The 17,493-nt window shown below is 41.0% G+C and overlaps 1 protein-coding gene across 1 annotated transcript in view; it reads right to left on the reverse strand.

Annotated features, from left to right (window-relative positions):
• Positions 1–803: 803 nt before the first annotated feature.
• The window catches only part of rfx6 (regulatory factor X, 6), a 65,198-nt gene continuing 48,508 nt past the window's right edge, over positions 804–17,493 (reverse strand). Inside the window, exons 18-19 of the mRNA XM_073055477.1 lie at positions 15,725–15,937; positions 804–1,352 (exon numbers count right to left, since the gene is read on the reverse strand). Of these exons, the coding sequence (XP_072911578.1) occupies positions 1,171–1,352; positions 15,725–15,937 (395 nt within the window). The 3' untranslated portion in view covers positions 804–1,170. The remainder of the gene's footprint in view (positions 1,353–15,724; positions 15,938–17,493) is intronic.

Consider the following 17,493-nt stretch of genomic DNA (forward strand, 5'->3'; position numbering starts at 1 on the left):
TAAGACAAGGTTGGATAGATTTTTGGCTTGTCGGGGAATTAAGGGTTATGGGGAAAAGGCAGGTAAGTGAATGGTGGAGCAGGCTCGATGGGCCAGATGGTCTACTCCTGCTCCTATTTCTTATGTTCATCTACTCACTAGGGGGCAATTTACAGTTATCAATTAACTAACCAGCACACAAATGTTTGAGATATGGATGAAAATAAGAACACCTGCTGTCACAGGGAGAATGTGAAAGCTCCACACTGGTCAGGAATATGGAGCTTGGGGCTGGAGCTGTAGGACAGTAGATCTACTAACTGTGCCACTGCAGCAAAAGTTAATCATAAAATTAAGAAATCATACAGTAACATGGAGATGAACAGCAGCAACATTTGGAATGTGCATTGGCTACATTGCAACATTGGATCTTCTATCCTTAAGATATTTAAAAGCCACTTCGTATACTTAAATTCATGCTCGACTAAGATGGAGTACTTATTTGAAACTAATACAACAATGTTTAAACACTGTGGAATTCATTGCCACAGATGGCTGTGGATGGCAAGTCATTGAATACATTTAAAACGGAGATTGATAGGTTCTTGATTAATCAGAGCTTCAATGGTTATGGGGAGAAGGCAGAAGAATGGGTTAGAGGAGAATAAATCAGCGATGATGAAACAGTAGACCAGACATGATGGGCCGAAAGGACTAATTCTGCTCTTATGTCTTCCCGTCTTATAAATGAACCATGGAGGAAGTAAAATGCAATATTCCAGATAGAAAAAATACACCATAACAAAGAAGTATTGGTCATAAAAGGTAATGCATTATTAACAATTAATTATACATAGAAATGATTCCATCAGATAAGATACAATTATAAATAATTATAAACAAATATTACAATTTCACTATTAAATTATATTCTGCATAATTTGTTATTTTTAACTTTGAGAAAGAACCATTGACTCTAAACAGGAGGCTTTCATCTACAGTTATGACATCTATTTCTGTACACAGAAGTCAATAAAAATGTACAATAAAGATCCTGCTGTAGTTCTGGATTTACTGGATGGTCGAACTTCCTGAAGTATTGTTCCGATAACACCACAACCGAAGCAAATGCCTGACATACACTGCATTCCTGATAGGAAGTTTTAAGCTTTGATTACTTAATCAAGCTCTTTATGTTCCTCCAGCTATGGCACCCATGAACACTGTGTTGATAGGGGGCAGAGATGACACCATGTTTGTCACTTCCCCAGACTGTCTGCGTGCCTCCATAGTGTCCTGAGAATTATATTGCACTGAGTCGCTGTACATGCACTGGGACGAAGATGAGGACATCACATTTTGCATATGTGAACCTGTAAAAGGAGGGAGAAAAATAGCTCAACAGCATGTTTAATGGAAAACCTATAGTTTCTTCTCAATATTAACAAAACTGTTGCAATATCAGCCTAGGAAGTGGATTTCTTTTTAGTGCTGTGTAGACCACAATTAATTAATTCTTGCAAATTCCTCTGTTTTGGATCTGCTCATGACAGTCATTGATATCTGATTCACAATCGTTGCCTGACCATCCAGTTTCAGTCATAGACACTGATCAGATTTTGGCAAGAGTCAGCATCTGCATAATGCATCTTGCATGCATTGATATCTAACTGACATGCATTGCCAGTCCATTGTTGTGAGCAAACACGTTTGTAGCTACCTAACATATCTTGGCAGGTACCACCATGGGCACTGTCATCAATAACAATAATACAAGTGGTGCCACTCCACCCAGAGGGTCATGGGCACCCAAAACCCACTGTGGTTTCTGATCAAGTTCCTGCATGATGGCAGGGGTCAGAGGTGGAGGCATGTTCAGCTATTTCACAGTTTTGCCCAGAATATCAATCGGAGCAGGTGCACATTTTGTGTCTGGCTCAGTGTTGCTACAGGTTCTACCTTTCAAACAAGGCTGGTGAGTCCGACGGTAGCTCAAATCTTTGTTAAGAGCTGACCACCCTAGTTGAATTGAATTGATTTTATTTCTTACATCCTTCACATATATGAGTAAAAATCTTTATGTTACATCTCCGTCTAAATGTGCCACGTGCAATCACAGTAATTTATAATAAATAGAACAGTCAATGTAATATAGAGTACACTGAAACCAGTGTGAGTTCATGAGTCTGATGAGCTGTCCTGGGGCCTGTTGGTCCTGGCTTTTATGCTGCGGTACCACTTCCCAGATGGTAGCAGCTGGAATAGATTGTGGTTGGGATGACTTGGGTCCTCAATGATCCTATGGGCCCTTTTTACACACCTGTCCTTGTAAATGTGCTGGATCATGGGAAGTTCACAACTACAGATGCGATGGGCTGTCCGCACCACTCTCTGCAGAAACCTGCGATTAAGGGAGGTACAGTTCCCATTCCAGGCTGTGATGTAGTCAGTCAGGATAATCTCAATTGTGCTCCTGTAGAAAGTTCTTAGGATTAAGGGGCCCATACAAAACTTCCTCAGATGTCTGAGGTGAAAGAGGCATTGTTGTGCCTTTTTCACCACACAGCTGGTGTGTACAGACCATGTGAGATCCTCGGTGATGTTTATGCCGAGGAACTTAAAGCTGTTTACCCTCTCAACCCCAGATCCATTGATGTTGGGTTCACAGAGACACTGTCATGGTTCGATGTCAGTACCATGGACACATCCAGGGTGAGGAATGCACTTATCACAGTAAACTCCTTGCCAGTAATATTGGGACCAGCAATTGCCATTTCTATTTGAAATTGCACCAATTATGAAATTGGTCAGGTCTCATCAAGTGACAAGCTATTTTGACATGCTGCACCATTTCCCGGTGTCACGTTTGTGCACCAAATGGTATTCACCATTGGATTGCATATTGGCATAAACTGAAATCTACAATCGCTGTTGTCTGGAAGGAGTTTGCATGTTCTCCCCGTGACTGCCCGGGTTTTCTCTGGGTGCTCTGGTTTCCTCTCACAGTTCAGATTCAGAATCAGGTTTATTATCACCAGCCTGTGTCATGAAATTTGTTAACTTAGCAGCAATACATGATAATATAGAAATAAAATATAGATAACTCAAATACAGTATATATATACTGTAATTGTATATTGAATAGATTAAAAATAGTGCAAAAGCAGAAAAAATATATATTAAAAAGTGAAGTCGTGTTCATGGGTTCAATGTCCATTTAGGAATTAGATGGCAGAGGGGGAGAAGCTGTTCCTGAATCACTGAGTGTGTACCTTCAGGCTTCTGGACCTCTTTACTGATGATAGCAATGAGAAGAGGACATGCCCTGGGTGATGGGGACCCTTAATAATGGACGCTGCCTTTCTGAGGCACCGCTCCTCGAATATGTCTTGGATACTACGGAGGCTAGTACCCATGATGGAGTTAATTTTACAACTCTCTGTAGCTTCAAGAAAGCACGGCAGTGCCTCTACTTCCTTTAGAGTTTGTGGAGATTCGGCATGTCATCTAAAACTTTAACCATCTTCTACAGATGTATAGCGGAGAGTATACTGACTGGCTGCGTCATGGTGTGGTATGGAAGCACTAATGCCTTTGAACAGAAAATCCTATGAAGGGCAGTGGATTTGGCCCAATACATCACAGATAAAGCTCTCCCAGCTATTGAGCACACCTACATAAAACACTGTCATAGGAAGCAGCATCCATCATCAGAGATCCCACCACACAGGCCATGCTCTCTTCTTTCTGCTGCCATTAGATACAAGGTACAAGAGCCTCAGGTTACGCTCTTCCAAGTTCAAGAACAGTTATTACCCCTCAACCATCAGGCTCTTGAACAAAGGGGATGACTATACTCACTTACCCGTCCATCGACATGTTCCCATAACCAATGATCTCATGTTCTCGCTATTTATTACTATTTACAGTATGGTAATAGTTACTATTCTATAGTTCTTTTCTATATAGTACTATTCTATATAGTTACTATTCTATCGTTTTAATGAATATACCCGCAGAGAAATAAATATCAGGGTTGTATACAGTGACATATATGCACTTTGATAATAAAATTTTGTTTGACTTTGAACTTTGAAGATATACTAGTTGGTAGGTTTTATTGGTCATTGTAAATTGCCCCTTGATTAGGTTAGTGTTAAATCAGGGGATTGCTGGGTGGCACAGCTTGAAGAGCTGGAATGGCCTATTTTGCACTGTATCTCAATAAATAAATAAATAAATAAACAAACAAACAAACAGACAACAACCCCTAGGGACTGTTTTCGGAGAACCATGATTTCACCAGATTAACTTTTTGCTTTACTAGAGATGCAAAGTGATACTCCGCTGACATTCAGACACATCAGCAGCTGAAGTTACTGTGTACTCAGACAAGGAAGTGCATTCTGGAGAATGTAACTAATGGCATGTTAGGCTGAACTCAAAAATGATCAGACAAATAATACAATAGCAGGCCAAAGTGTGCCAGGCATATAGAACATAGAATAGTACAGCACATTACAGGCCCTTCAGCCCACAATGTTGTGCTGACCCTCAAACCCTGCCTCCCATATAACCCCCCACCTTAAATTCCTCCATATACCTGTCTAGTACTCTCTTAAACTTCACTAGTGTGTCTGCCTCCACCACTGACTCAGGCAGTGCATTCCACGCACCAACCACTCTCTGAGTGAAAAACCTTCCTCTAATATCCCCCTTGAACTTCCCTCCCCTTACCTTAAAGCCATGTCCTCTTGTACTGAGCAGTGGTGCTTTGGGGGAGAGGCGCTGGCTGTCCACTCTGTCTATTCCTCTTAATATCTTGTACACCTCTATCATGTCTCTTCTCATCCTCCTTCTCTCCAAAGAGTACAGCCCTAGCTCCCTTAATCTCTGATCATAATCCATACTCTCTAAACCAGGCAGCATCCTGGTAAATCTCCTCTGTACCCTTTCCAATGCTTCCACATCCTTCCTATAGTGAGGCGACCAGAACTGGACACAGTACTCCAAGTGTGGCCTAACTAGAGTTTTATAGAGCTGCATCATTACATCGCGTCTCTTAAACTCTGTCCCTCGACTTATGAAAGCTAACATCCCATAAGCTTTCTTAACTACCCTATCTACCTGTGAGGCAACTTTCAGGGATCTGTGGATATGTACCCCCAGATCTCTCTGCTCCTCCACACTACCAAGTATCCTGCCATTTACTTTGTACTCTGCCTTGGAGTTTGTCCTTCCAAAGTGTACCACCTCACACTTCTCCGGGTTGAACTCCATCTGCCACTTCTCAGCCCACTTCTGCATCCTATCAATGTCTCTCTGCAATCTTTGACAATCCTCTACACTATCTACAACACCACCAACCTTTGTGTCGTCTGCAAACTTGCCAACCCACTCTTCTACCCCCACATCCAGGTCGTTAATAAAAATCACAAAAAGTAGAGGTCCCAGAACAGATCCTTGTGGGACACTACTAGTCACAACCTGTACTCCCTCCACCACAACCCTCTGCCTTCTGCAGGCAAGCCAATTCTGAATCCACCTGGCCAAACTTCCCTGGATCCCATGCCTTCTGACTTTCTGAATAAGCCTACCATGTGGAACCTTGTCAAATGCCTTACTAAAATCCATGTAGATCACATCCACTGCACTACTCTCATCTATATGCCTGGTCACCTCCTCAAAGAACTCTATCAGGCTTGTTAGACACGATCTGCCCTTCACAAAGCCATGCTGACTGTCCCTGATCAGACCATGATTCTCTAAATGCCCATAGATCCTATCTCTAAGAATCTTTTCCAACAGCTTTCCCACCACAAATGTAAGACTCACTGGTCAGTAATTACCTGGACTATCCCTACTACCTTTTTTGAACAAGGCGACAACATTCACCTCCCTCCAATCCTCCGGTACCATTCCCATGGACAACGAGGACATAAAGGTCCTAGCCAGAGGTTCAGCAATCTCTTCCCTTGCCTCGTGGAGCAGCCTGGGGAATATTCCGTCAGGCCCCGGGGACTTATCCGTCCTAATGTATTTTAACAACTCTAACACCTCCTCTCCCTTAATATCAACATGCTCCAGAACATCAACCTCACTCATATTGTCCTCACCATCATCAAGTTCCCTCTCAGTGGTGAATGCCGAAGAGAAGAATTCATTGAGGACCTTGCTCAGTTCTACAGCCTCCAGGCACATCTTCCCACTTTTATCTCTAATCGGTCCTACCTTCACTCCTGTCATCCTTTTGTTTTTCACATAATTGAAGAATGCCTTGGGGTTTTCCTTTACCCTGCCCACCAAGGCCTTCTCATGCCCCCTTCTTAAGCTCCTTTCTTGCTACCCTATATTCCTCAATAGACCCATCTGATCCTTGCTTCCTAAACCTCATGTATGCTGCCTTCTTCCTGACTAGATTTTCCACTTCACTTGTCACCCATGGTTCCTTCACCCTACCATTCTTTATCTTCCTCAACTGGACAAATTTATCCCTAACATCCTGCAAGAGATCCTTAAACATCAACCACATGTCCATAGTACATTTCCCTGAAAAAACATCATCCCAGTTCACACCCGCAAGTTCTAGCCTTATAGCCTCATAATTTGCCCTTCCCCAATTAAAAATTTTCCTGTCCTCTCTGATTCTATCTTATTCCATGATAATGCTAAAGGTCAGGGAGCTGTGGATCTGGGAGGATATCTGACCCTGGGACAAAAGGACAGAAATGAAGGATTAAAATTAAAGAGACCTTCTCCCCTCACAGCTTTCTATTTCTCCAGAGCATCCCTGTGCTGCTGGTGTCTGCTCCTTGTGAAAGTTGCAACTTTAAGTGCTGAAATTCTTTTCTGAATTATTGGAGCAGCAAAGCCCCAGAAGCTACGGATAAGATTACCTTTACTTGGCACATATACCTCAAAATATACAATGAAGTGCATCATGTGCATCACATCAAATCAAGTTAATGTAGCATGCCCCAACTACTAACATTGTTCATGTATCTTTGGACTGTGGGAGGAAACTAGAGAACCTGGAGGAAACCGACACAGTCATAAGGAGGGCATATAAACTCCTTCTAGACAGTAGTGGGAATCAAAGTAGTGATCAGTGGTGCTGTAAATCTATTGTGCTACACTTTATGTTACCACGCCATTCTACTGTGTAGTAATGATGTTGCTCGCATAGAATCTACACTGTCATGGTTCAATGCATCCAATTTGAGACAGAAACCACACTAAGGTGGTTACAGACTTATTTGCAAGTACATTTGAAATGATTTTGGTGAGGCCATTTGACATAAATACTGGATGCAATGTTAGGTTAATGCAATGAAAGAAGAATTGAATATCTATGAATAGTGACAATCAACCAAGATTGGGGGTGTAGTGGACAGCGGGGACGACTTTCAAAGCTTGTAGCGGGACCTGGACCAGCTGGAAAAATGGGCTGAAAATGGCAGGTGGAATTTAATGCAGACAAGTGTGAGCTGTTGCACTTCAGTACGACCAAACAATGTAAATCTTACACACTGAACGGTAGGGCACTAAGGAGTGTGGTAGAGCAAAGGGAGCAAAGGGAATACAGGTTCATAATATGGTTGATAGGTTTGTAAAGAAAGCTTTTGGGACTTTGGCCTTCATAAATAAAATTATTGAGAAAAGGAGTTGGGATGTTATGTTGAAGTTGTATAAGACATTAGTGAGGCCTAATTTGAATAATTGTTTGCTGTTTTGGACACCTACCTACATGAAGGAAGATAGAGAAAATATACAAGGATGTGGCCAGGTTTTGAGGACCAGAATTATATGGAAAGATTGAATAGATTAGGACTTTATTCCTTGGGACATAGAAGATTGAGAGGAGATTTGATACAAAATTATGAGGGGTATTGACAGGATAAATGGCTTGTTACACTGAGGTTGGGTGGAACTAGAATCACAGGTCATAGGTTCAGGGTGAAAGGTGAAAAGTTTAAGGGGAACATGAGGGGAAACTTCTTCACTCAGAAGGTCGTGAGAGTGTGGAACGAGCTGCCAGTGCAAGTGCTGCATGTGAGCTCAATTTCAATGTTTAAGAAAAGTTTGGATAGGTACGGCGGGGTTATGGTTCCGATGTAGGCAGATGGCAAGAGGCAGCTTAAATCATTTGGCACAGACTATTTGGGCTGAAGGGCCTGTTTTTGTGCTGTACTTCTCTATGACTCTACGGCTCTGTGAGTCTAACTGAATGACTGTACTTTAATTTGGCATAGCCAATTACATCGATTAATTCCAAATTTTGTTAAAGTGAACAAGCATCACGTTCAATTAAATATTGTCAAATAGGGAGTGAAATGGAACAGAAGGACTAAGGACATAGTTTGTTGTAAACAGTGTCACAGGTAGACAGGGCAGTGAAAAAGGCATTTAGCACACTGGGCTTTATCAGTAAGGGTACAGAGTATAGGAGTAGGGATATTATGTTGCAGCTGTACAAGTCATTATTGAGATTACGCATGGAGTATGTACTGTATACAGTTTTGGTCATCCTGTTATTGGAAAGAGGTGGTTAAACTGGAAGGGGTGCAGAAATATTCATGATGATTTTGCAGGGTTTAGAGGCCTGAATTATAGGGGTTGGTCAGGCTGGGTCATTTCTCGCTGGAAATGAGGAGGATTATAGGGGTTGTTCAGGCTGGGTCATTACTCGCTAGAAATTAGGAGGATGAAGGTTAACCTTATAGAAATGTTTAAAATGATGAAAGGCGTAGACGAGGTGGATCATAAGAGTCTTTTCCCCAGTCTTAGGGTGGTGGGGCAGGTGAGGAGACCAAAACTAGAGGACATAGATAAAGGACGAAATAGGAAATTTTTGTTTGACTCTATGATTCTATTTAGGTGGGAACTGAGGGGCAACTTTCATATAGAGGAATGAGCTGTGGTTGAGGCAGTGTCATTTAAGAAGCAGTTGGATAGGTCCGTGGAGTGTGGGGCTTAGAGGGGTATGAGCTGAATGGAGGAAATTGGGACCAGTTGGGTGAGCACCATGGCCTGCATGGACTCATTGACATGAAAGTCTGGATACAAACAGCTTTGCTCTATGACTGTATGGTTTCAAATGAAGGTAATGGGTCATTATATAATACGAGGTACATTTATACATAGAACACAAATTAAATCAAACAAGATATCCAGAAAGACATTCATTGAAGTGTAATGGATGGGCTTCATTAGGTAATAAATGTCATATTTAGTTGAAAAATAAATTACTCTTCATTTATCCTGATGCTTACAGTCTGTTATGAACAAGAAGGATGGCACTTAAGGATCCAATCTTCTAAATAAACTGAGCCTATGAAATAATTTCTGTACATCCTTTTGCCTTTATTGGTGTTAAACATAAAACAAGTTAAGTTTGCAAATTTGGGGATAGGAATCCTTCATAACACCAACTGGTAAAAATAAGTTAATATATAAAATGCAAGAACTGCGTGGCAAATCAGCATCTTTAATGGTGCTGATTGATAGTGCAGTTTAATTGATTATTAATTGCTTGTTACGCTACTGCCATTTTGGGTAGCAAGTAAGGTCCTCCATTTCTGTCTGTCCTTGGCCACATAAAAGGAATCTTTATTGTTGATTCTGTATCAAGATTTATTTTGACCATTCAGGGTTGTGAGCTCTGAGCGGAACCTCCAAACCTGGAGGGTCAGTGGACCACTCTTAGTTTGGCCTCTACTCTTCTTTGACCTATCCTTTTAGGTTTATAAGATTTGATGATAATATAATTAACAATATAATAATGTACTTTCAAATATTCTGCAGAATATTGGATGATAACAATAAGGAAATACAACAACATCACTACCAAAACCATTCTACAGTTCTCTAAAAAAAATATCAAGCACAGTGTACAGTTTTGGTCACCATTATAGGAAAGACATTGTCATTCGGGAGAGGGTGTAGAAGAAATTCAGGAGGATGCTGCCTGGACTAGAGATCTTGAGTTACAGGGAGAGGCTAGCCACGTTGCATCTTTATCCGTTGAAACATAGGAGAATGCTGTGGTTGACATTGATCAGTTGGGCCAAAAGACCTACTTCCATGCTGTATTACTCTATGAATTCATTGACCATTTATGCAGATACATGTAGATCAACTAGAAAAAATGGGTAAAATCACTTTTAATGGAAAAAGGACGAGCGTTACCTCATATAAGTTTATAAAGTCATAAGGTGTAATGTTAAGGTGGATGATCATAGACCTTTCCCCAGGGATAGGGAGTCCAAAACTAGAGGGACACTTACAAGATAAGAGAGGATAGATTTAAAAGAGACCTGAGAGCAAACTTTGTTATACAGTGGATAGTGAGTATTAATATGAGCTGCCAGAGGATGTGGTTGAGATGGGTGCAGAGGCATTTGAATAGGTGCCTGTATTTGAATATAGGGAGGGTTATGGGTGGAAGGCAGGGAAGTGGGACGAGCATGGAGGGTGCTGTGGTCCGCACTGACCAATTGGGCTGAAGGACCTACTTCCAAGCTGCATCATACATCCAATTGTTAGCAGATTATGCAGATACATGTAGCCCAACTAGACAAAATGGGTAAGATCACTTCTAATATAAAAAGAAATTAGAGTGCCTTCTTGTAAAGGAACAAGACTCACTGCAGTATAATTCAGTGCACTTGGCCAATGGAAAATTGATCAAAGCCTTTTGTTTTTTTTCTAGCTTGTAACTCTGGTGGAAATTGCCATAGTGTAGTCATTGGATCAGAACAGAAACCAACACTAAAAATCAAGCTTGTTCGTTTCTGATATCTAGATAATCACTCGGCAGTTAATTGGAGGACAGATATGAAGTGACACCCAGAAAAATAATATTAGGCTAGAAATTGTTTGACAGATTGAAAGGCATGTTATTGGAGAGAAATACAGCAGAATTTAATGAGGGCTTATCAGTGCAAAATCTTACAGCACACAAGGCCCATGACATTGGCTGTGATTTGTTTGAGGTCTGCCTGGACTAATAATCCTGTTTCTGGTCACCAATTTATGATGCAACTGAAGAGCAGGCCTGTATGCTGGTCACATGTTATCCATTTAGAATGAGTGTTCATTGAAATAATCAGGTAAATAATCTTCAAAGTTCGAACTTCAAAGTAAATTTATTAACAAAGTACATAAAAAAGACATACACCATATGCATATGATGACATATACAAAGTTGTATATCTCACCAAATACATCCGTGCGATTCATTTTCTTGTGGGGATACGCAATAAATCCAATAATCGTAATAGAATCAATGATTGACCGCACCATCGATCAATACTGAGAACACGAGATGAAGGGTCCTTCAAAGCGAGTCCATAGGCTGTGGGAAAAGTTCAATGAATCTTCCCAGCCATCTACACACCGCACCATTTATCTAACCTCAACCTAATTTTCTGCTCAATCCACTGAAGCCTTGTTTCCCTCATTCTCTGTTGCAACACTCCCCAAGGGCCCAATTTACTATTAGCGTGATTTACCAATGCTGTCTCATTACTAAGACACAGCAATAAAAAGTACCTTCTCTTTTATTGCCTCCACAAAAAATGACAGCTCTCTTTTGTTTGATGTTAAACATTGATAAATGTCTTTATCTTTTGATTGATTACTTCCGAGTTATAAAGGGGACGTTAAATTAATTTCTGGAAGCAGATTTATTGATTAATAATTAGCCACATTTGAAATCCTGACAAGTTAATCATAAATTTGTACTACCATTTGTTTTGAAAGCAGAACTCAATATATTTAGAAAGTTAACGCACACAATTAAACAGATTTCATTTTTAGTGCTGTCTATATGGAAAGTAGAAATTTTACTTTTTCACTGAATGGGATTTGGAGAATACATGGGATAGAGTTCTGGAGCATATTAGAATCTAAAAATGCACATTAAAAAAACTACACTCTTCACTCTGAAGTGCATTTGGGAGAAGCCATGGGTGGAATTAACACCCCTTCATATGTTCAGCAGCTGCTGTGTTTTACCCATCATATCTCCCTTTCAACAAACACGCAAACCATGTTCCACTGAAGAGAGACACACAGTATTAGTAAACCCAGCAGATGAAAAAAAAACCCTGTTCTGAGCTTTTTGAGCTTTTTTGGTGACTTGATGGAGGTGTACAAGATGATAAGAGGCATTGATAAAGTGGACTTTTCCCAGAGTCGAAGTAGCTAATACAAAATGGCATAATTTGAAGTGATTGGAGGAAAGTATAGGGGATTTGAGGGGGTACTCTGGAGTTAACTCATCGGGGTGACTGATAAGTTCATGGCTTAAGGTAGACAGAGATGCATAATAACTTTCTGCATAATCACTCAAAGAGTTGAACTGCATGTGCATGTAACAAGAGCTGTATAACTCATCTCCTTCTACCTTAGGCCACGAACTTACCTGTGGACACTTTCTGGAAGTCCAAATCCATATGCTCCACGACCGCTGGACTAAGTGTGTAAATGTAGGAGGGGACTATGTCAAAAAATAAATGTGCTAGGTTTTCTAAAATTGACTCCTTCTACCTTAGGTCACAAACTTATTAATCACCCCTCATACAAATCCTGAGTGGATACTCAGGAATATCATAACACTCAGATGTAGAAAGATTCTTCATTGCTGTTTCTGTAACAATTTTGTTTTACCAGCCAGGGTTGCTAGCCCTGAGCTGAACCCCTGAATCTAGAGGACTGGTGGACCACTCTTTACCTGTCCTCTACCTTTCAACCTGTTTGGCATGGCTGACCCTACCAAGAGCCAAAGCACAAAGCCCTAACTCCAATCAACATAGCTCTCTGGGTCATCAAGGCAAATAAACCTCCAAACTGTACGACAAGTTTGTACTAGTTATGGTATATAGCAAATAATAATTTCAATAGCAACCAGTCTTCAGACCTGAATGGGGATTGTAGATTGAATTTAAAATGCAGCACAGAACAATGGTGATCTTGGAGCTGCAGACTAGGGTGAAGTTCAAACAAAGAAACACTCTATTTGACCTTAGATACCTGCATATGCATGAATGCGGCCCTGTGTCAGTGGGAACTAACATTCATTTTGAGTGTCGGGAGTGATGGTTGTGTAGAACCATAGAACATTACAGCACAGAAACAGGCCTTTTGGCCCTTCTTGGCTGTGCTGATCCATTTTTCTGCCTAGTCCCACTGACCTGCACCTGGACCATATCCCTCCATACACCTCTCATCCATGTACCTGTCCAAGTTTTTCCTAAATGTTAAAAGTGAGCCCACATTTACCACTTCATCTGGCAGCTCAATCCACACTCTCAGTGTGAAAAAGTTCCCCCTAATGTTCCCTTTAAACTTTTCCCCCTTCACCCTTAACCCATATCCTCAGGATTTTTTCTCCCCTAGCCTCAGTGGAAAAAGCCTACTTGCATTCACTCTATTTATACCCATCATAATTTTATATGCCTCTATCAGATTTTTCTCTGTGTTGTTTTTTATGTAGTTCAGTCTAGTTTTTGTATTGTGTCATGTAACACCATGGTCCTGAGAAACATTGTCTCATTTTAACTATGTACTGTACCAGCAGTTATGGTCGAAATAACAATAAAAGTGACTTGACTTGACTTGACTTGAAATCTCCCCTCATTCTTCTACGCTCCAGGGAATAAAGTCCTAACCTATTCAACCTTTCCCTGTAACTCAGTTTCTCAAGTCCCGGCAACATCCTTGTAAACCTTCGGTACACTCTTTCAACCTTATTAATATCCTTATTAAATGAAAGATGGAGGTGTTTGAAAATTACATATAATTAAAAGGAAGCATCGTGGATACATTGTAACTATAGAATTGTCCTGCTGTTATCTTTGATCTTTAGCATATAAAAATGTCATGTGATAGTGGGTCAGGTATCCTCTTCTTCCTAGAGTGCTTTGAGTATGATGACTGGTTGGCTAAGTAAAGACTTCTGTATCCACCAGCTTCAGTGTCTTTCTGGTGACTTCTTTTAGTCACAATGGGCAGATGTTAGAGGTAAGTGTTTTTTTTACAGAGTGAGAAGAGTATACTCCCAAGAGTTCCCAAGTAGAAGATATATTGGGGACATTAGGGTTATCTAAGTGTCAAATTATCTAACAGTTTCTTAACTCTTAAATGGGCACATGGATGATAGAAAAATGGAAGGCTACGTGGGAGGGAAAGGTTGGATTGATCTTGGAGTAGGTTAAAAGGTTGGCACAAAATTGTGGGCTGAACTATGCTGCATCATTCTGCGATCTATGTTCTCTATTGTCAAACACATCTATGAATCCTAGTGGGTGTAACACTGACTATACATGGAGCTTAGAAAAATAGAGGGCTATGGGTAAGCCTAGTAATTTCTAAGGTAGGGACGTGTTCCGCACAACTTTGTGGGTCGAAGGGCCTGTATTGTGCTGTAGGTTTTCAATTTTTCTATGTTATACCCTCAAAGGGTGAATTGTTCTGTCATCCTGAAAGGAGATCGCAGTGCTACAAAGATGGCATTCAGAGTAGGAGATAAAACAAGTTTGGTCCAAGAGACAAGGTATCTTGAGTTTAGAAGAGATTGTAGAGAAGAACTGTCATCTTTCAATCTATGAAGAGCATTTAATTGTTCAGTGTTTTTTTAAGGGTGATGTGTTTTGAGATACGTTTCTACCAAAGGAGATATAAGGCACTCCTTCCCTCCACTAGCCCATAGGTTACCCTTGGGCAAGGTGTAGCACCTGCTTAGCCCCCCCAGTCAGGGTCACATGAAGCCATGGGCGCAGGTGGTGAATGGTCACATGAGCAGCTGGTGTATATCACAAGTCCTGGTTATGTGACCACCGATGCTAGGTGGACAATCTCTGAAGTCTATTGATAATGGCTGGGGTCACCCGTCTTATAAAAACACTGCCCAGAAGAAGGCAATGGCAAACCACTTCTGTAGAAAAATTTGTCAAGAACCATCGTGGTCATAATCATGGTTGTTTACATCACACGACATGGCACATAATGATTGCTTTTGTTATTCTTCTGTGCTGTAAACCTTATCAATATGTTACATTTGCCCATGGCAGATGGGCAGTAGCAACACATATTGACTGCCACAGTAAACAGAGATAGAGACAAAGAGACAGAAAGACAGAGAGATAGAGAGAGGCAGAGAGAACATCACAGTTCAATCAAATAGGAATGCAACTCCTGATAAATATGTGATAGAAACGATGAGGGAAGTGCTATTACTAGAGATCCAGGAAATCCATTAGGACCATTATCAGAAGAAGTAGACCCAAAGTGGCTACATTTATCTCAGGGGTAAGTACAATAATGTCAACAATGTCATGCTGTCACATGAAGTACCAATGGGAATTCAGACAAAGAGTACAGCTCTTTCATTCTGACCTGTCATCCCACCATGTTCCCTTCCCACTCCACCAACCCAACACAGAGTGAGGAAATCACTCACCATCCACCATCTCTCAGTTAAGCAATGACTGAGAGGAAGGGAAGGCTGAACCCACATGGAAAAAGACCTGACCCATTTCAGGGAGACCATTTGGTATTTCATTGGTAGAACACTTTCAAGCAAACCTTCTTAGGACAAAATGTGATGCTCAATCATCACCAAAAATCTGTCATCGTGCTTGCCTCTTTTATTTGCCAATAAATACACAAGTTTTTTTTAAAATTTATGTTTACTATGCAGAGAAAAAATAGAAATGCTTTTGCATCTCATCCTTACACTGACCTGCAGGTGTCCGGCAGACTAAAGGTGATGAATCTGCATAGAATGACCCTGGGTGCTTCCGTCCACAGTCATCCAGAATGTTGAGTGGGTCGTGGATGTCATTGTAACCAGTGACTGAGCGGACGCTGCTAACACTGCTAATTACAGAGACGTGCTGGTCAATCATGGACCCCAGTCTGTGAGATTCTGTGTAGTTATTGTTGCTGTAGTATCCTGAAAATTTAAATAAAAATAAATGAACATTGGCTCCATCATTTTTAAGGTGCATCTAGACACAGAGAGAGGTTAGGGCAGAACTCAAAGCAATGGTGAGCTTTGTCAAAATCTGCAGCTTTTCCAGTTCAGAAAGTTTTAGTTGCAAGAGCAGCGAAAAGCTGCCTTTTCACTGTGGCAAAGTTTTAATACCAACAAATTTCATCTCTCACCCAAACTGTCACCATCCAGTCTACTCAGCAGCTCTGATACAAAATGAGCTACGGAGGAGGTTATTTTCAAATAGAAGTGGGCCAACAATTACTTAAAGGGTAATTCATTCTGACAGCAGCTAATTGCAGCACCAGCTAATGAATAGTTTTAAGTAAGAACAGCACACTCTAAAACACCCTAGAGTATCGTGTGAAAGTCTTAGGCATATACAGTATATATAGCTAGGGCTCCTAAGATTTTTATACAGTACTGTTTGACAGACTCATATCAGAATCGGGTTTATCATCATTCATGTATGTCACAAAATTTGTTTTATCGCAGCAGCAGTTTAGTGCAATGCATAAAAAATACTACAGTGTCGTGCAAAAGTCTTAGGTGCATATATAGAACTAGGGTGCCTAAGACTTTTGCATAGTACTGTAGTAATTTTATATATTGCATTATACTGCCACCACACAAAAGAACAAATTTCATGACATATGTGAGTGATGATAAACCTGATTCTGATATGTGTCTCTATTGTGGGCTTAAAGAGTGGGAAGGGGGGCAGGGAGAGGGGAATCATGGTTGGGAAAAGGGGAAGGAAGAGTGGAGGGAGTGGGAAGCACCATATCCTGTAATGATCAATACACCAATTGTTTGTAATCAAATGACCTTGCCTGGTGTCTCAGGGCTGGGTGTGTCTGCACCTGTGGCACTGCCCACCCTGGCACTCCTTCTCTGCCTCCTGTCCTACACTCCTCTCACGGTGCTCCATCCTCACCATTCCCAAGATTCTTTGCTCCCGCCAGATTGACAAACTCATTCTCTGCTCCTTTTTGACAAATACAGTACTGTGCGAAAGTCTTAGGCACCCTAGCTATATATACAGGGTATGTGCTGAAGATGTTTGCACAGTACTGTATAGTCTAAGACATCACTATGTAGGTGGTGATGGATGCAGGTTCAATCTCACCACTTAAGAGAAGTTTGAACAGATACTTGGATGGGAGGGGTATGGAGGGCTATGGTCCGGGTGAAGGTTGATGGAACTTGGCAGAATAATAGTTTGGCATGGACTAATTGGGCTAAAGGACTTGTTTTTGTGCTGTGGTGTTCCAAGACTTGATGATTGAATGAATCAGCTGATCAGCTACAGCTATTGGAGAGAGAATTCCTGAAGCAGAATTTGTGAGATAAAGAATAATTTGAGAGCAAATTTTTGGAGATACTGGATGTGAACTTTCTAGCATGTGCCATGTTTTAGTCTTGGATGGCATGGCATATCCCTTAACGCCAAGAAACAGCTTCCCAGGCAGTGTCTTCCTGCCTGATCAACTGGCACTCCAAACTACGCCACAAAT

This window comes from Hemitrygon akajei, chromosome 9, assembly GCF_048418815.1.
Source record: "Hemitrygon akajei chromosome 9, sHemAka1.3, whole genome shotgun sequence".
In the NCBI taxonomy this organism is placed as follows: domain Eukaryota; kingdom Metazoa; phylum Chordata; class Chondrichthyes; order Myliobatiformes; family Dasyatidae; genus Hemitrygon; species Hemitrygon akajei.